This window comes from Entelurus aequoreus, linkage group LG26 (genome assembly GCF_033978785.1).
Source record: "Entelurus aequoreus isolate RoL-2023_Sb linkage group LG26, RoL_Eaeq_v1.1, whole genome shotgun sequence".
Taxonomy (NCBI): domain Eukaryota; kingdom Metazoa; phylum Chordata; class Actinopteri; order Syngnathiformes; family Syngnathidae; genus Entelurus; species Entelurus aequoreus.
In genome coordinates, this window is record NC_084756.1 from 18011811 (window position 1) to 18014231 (window position 2421).

At 42.2% G+C, this 2421-nt stretch overlaps 1 protein-coding gene across 2 annotated transcripts in view; it reads right to left on the reverse strand.

Moving 5' to 3' along the window:
* Positions 1-432: 432 nt before the first annotated feature.
* LOC133643238 (protein shisa-4-like) overlaps positions 433-2421 on the reverse strand; it is an 18605-nt gene continuing 16616 nt past the window's right edge. The window contains exon 5 of one of the 2 annotated variants that reach the window (XM_062037684.1): positions 433-2231. In XM_062037684.1, coding sequence (XP_061893668.1) covers positions 2014-2231 — 218 coding nt within the window. In that variant the 3' untranslated portion in view covers positions 433-2013. Of the gene's footprint in view, positions 2235-2421 lie in introns of both variants that reach the window. The other variant, XM_062037683.1, reaches the window with a different exon arrangement.

The window sequence follows — 2421 nt, forward strand, 5'->3', positions numbered from 1 at the left end:
CAGCAAAAGGCACATCTGTTCTGGGTTTAGTGTGGATCTATCCTGTAAGGTGTGATCACCTAATAGACGTTGCCTCACCGTCTCTACTGCATCCTAGGTTGGAATACAGGTGAACAGGGAGGTGACTTCGAACGAAACTATAGTTTCATTTTTGTCCAGTTTTAGATCTCTGATCTTTGCTACAAAGTCAATTGAGTTTTGGACATGATGTGGAGTTTTGCCAACCAAAAGGTGCTAAAATGTTGGCCACATACTTAGCAATAGTGTATGTCAGAGTTAATGCTCCTGACAATTATTTGGAACGTCTCTCTTATGTCTACGTGACAGTATAATTCACTGCTGCAAACTGCAAACACAAAAATACATAGTTACATGACCACATTAAGAAGTGTGCATTATAATCTGAAATACCAAATAACATAAGAACTGATACATGGGAGGATTTTGTATTTATTGAACTGGCTTGCGGTCACATCTGACAGGAAGTAACTCTGCAATCGGTACGCATTACACACAAATCTCAACTATGACGCAACTGGGACCTTCAAACAGTAACTACAGAAGTTGCACAGATTCGACTTAAAGGCTCTTGCTGAGTTGGCACAAAAAGGTGACTTGAGAAGAAGTACTTTCAAGTAATTGTGCTCAGCGAAGAGCACAAGTGTAGCAAGGCATATTCAGTGTGGAGGAAAGATGCACTTCCTCGCCGTTACAATGTATGGCTTGGAAATAAATCATCAATGAAACATTTAAACATGTTTTTTTTTTTTTTTGACAAAACCAAGCACTAACAATGACACAAAACTACTACACGGTTTACAAATTGTTTGGAAACGTTTGCAGCAAAGAAGAAGGCACAGCAGTTGTGAGTATGAGGAAGTAGAACAAAACATAAAACTCCACCTTTGGTTGTGGTTTTTGAGCACTACCAATTCAATTTTAGGTACAATTGCATCCAGTTTGAACATCTAAAAGATACTTAACACAAAAAAAAAGAGACAAACGTGAGGGTTTGGTCAGCTGGCACACGACACAATCAACTTCCCTTTATGCTTTAACCCCAAACTTAAACTAAATACGTTGTTCCGGATAACTAAAACAAAAACAAAAGTTTGTGTAATGCATGCTGCGGGACTTTGAAGGGAGCAGCAGCTTGTGAAAAAATTAATACTGAATGTACATATATATTTTAAATTAGCTGTGCTGACAGTTGTATAAAAGAATCAGCACTGGAAAAATATGTTCGGCTGTACAAAAACTTTCAAAATTGCTGTTAAATTTTGATGATTTTAGCACAACTTTTTAAATATTATGTAACGAGTGAATGTGGTAAATGCATATACAAACATTTTTAAAATCTTTTTAAAGCAAAATGTCCACTGCCCTACACTTTGAAAGACTCTGCTCTCGGCCATATAAAGACCACGACAAAAGCAAATGCATAATAATGATGAAATAAGCACATTGATTACAAATTCCACAGACGATTGACTCACGAGATCTCGCAAAATGGACGCATCAGAGCCGTAACAGAAGACCTCCTCCTTTTACACAGAGCCCCTTTGATGCAATCTGTAAAATACTTCAATTGCTTTTAAACACAACAGGACGGGAGAGGCACGTGCCATACTCACACACTGTTGTCCCACCTCTGTTACGGCTTTGGCAGCTGGAAAATAGCCACAAAACGGCGATGATAGTCGGGATGTTTCGGGACGGCAGTAGCTCAGCTGCAAGAACTTGGTGTCGGTTCAAAACCCTTCCAAAATATTGGAATTTGGGATTTGTTGCGGTAGGGTTGCTGGTTTACTTCCAACTTTCACTCTTGAAATCTCCGTCTGAGACATGCAAAGGCGGATGCTTGATCCTGTTAGGTGTGTGTGTGTGTGTATGTAGAATTGTAAAATATATAAAAGTGTAACATGGTTTTCCTCGCAGAGAGACAAATGTTCCTTTTAGGATGTCGCAGCAGACTTCGTGCAGGTGAGCGTGCGACCATGGCCAGAGAGACCGTTATCCGGTCTTAGGCGGCGGTGAGACAAAATCCGGATTGTACGCGGGCTGAGCCAGGTAGTCTGGCTGGGCCGGTGGAGCGTGAGCCTGTGGCTGCATGGGAGGTGGCTGCATGGGATGTGGCTGCATGGGAGGTGGCTGCAGTGGGTAGGAGGGTTGTCCGGGGCTGAATGCAGCTTGGCTGTAAGGCATCGGGTTGGGAGGGAAGGCGGGGGGGCCTGCTGGACGAGAGGAGACAAAAAACATTAGTCCTGCTGTGGTGTGACCACAATGTCGGTTCTGCCAGACAGGGAAGCCATGAATGTCTTTTTCTGGAAGCCACATTACATTGCAGGATGAGCCACAATTAAACAAGCAGTGATTTTATTCTATGTTGAAGCACCCAAACATGCGTAAAGCCGCACTCAC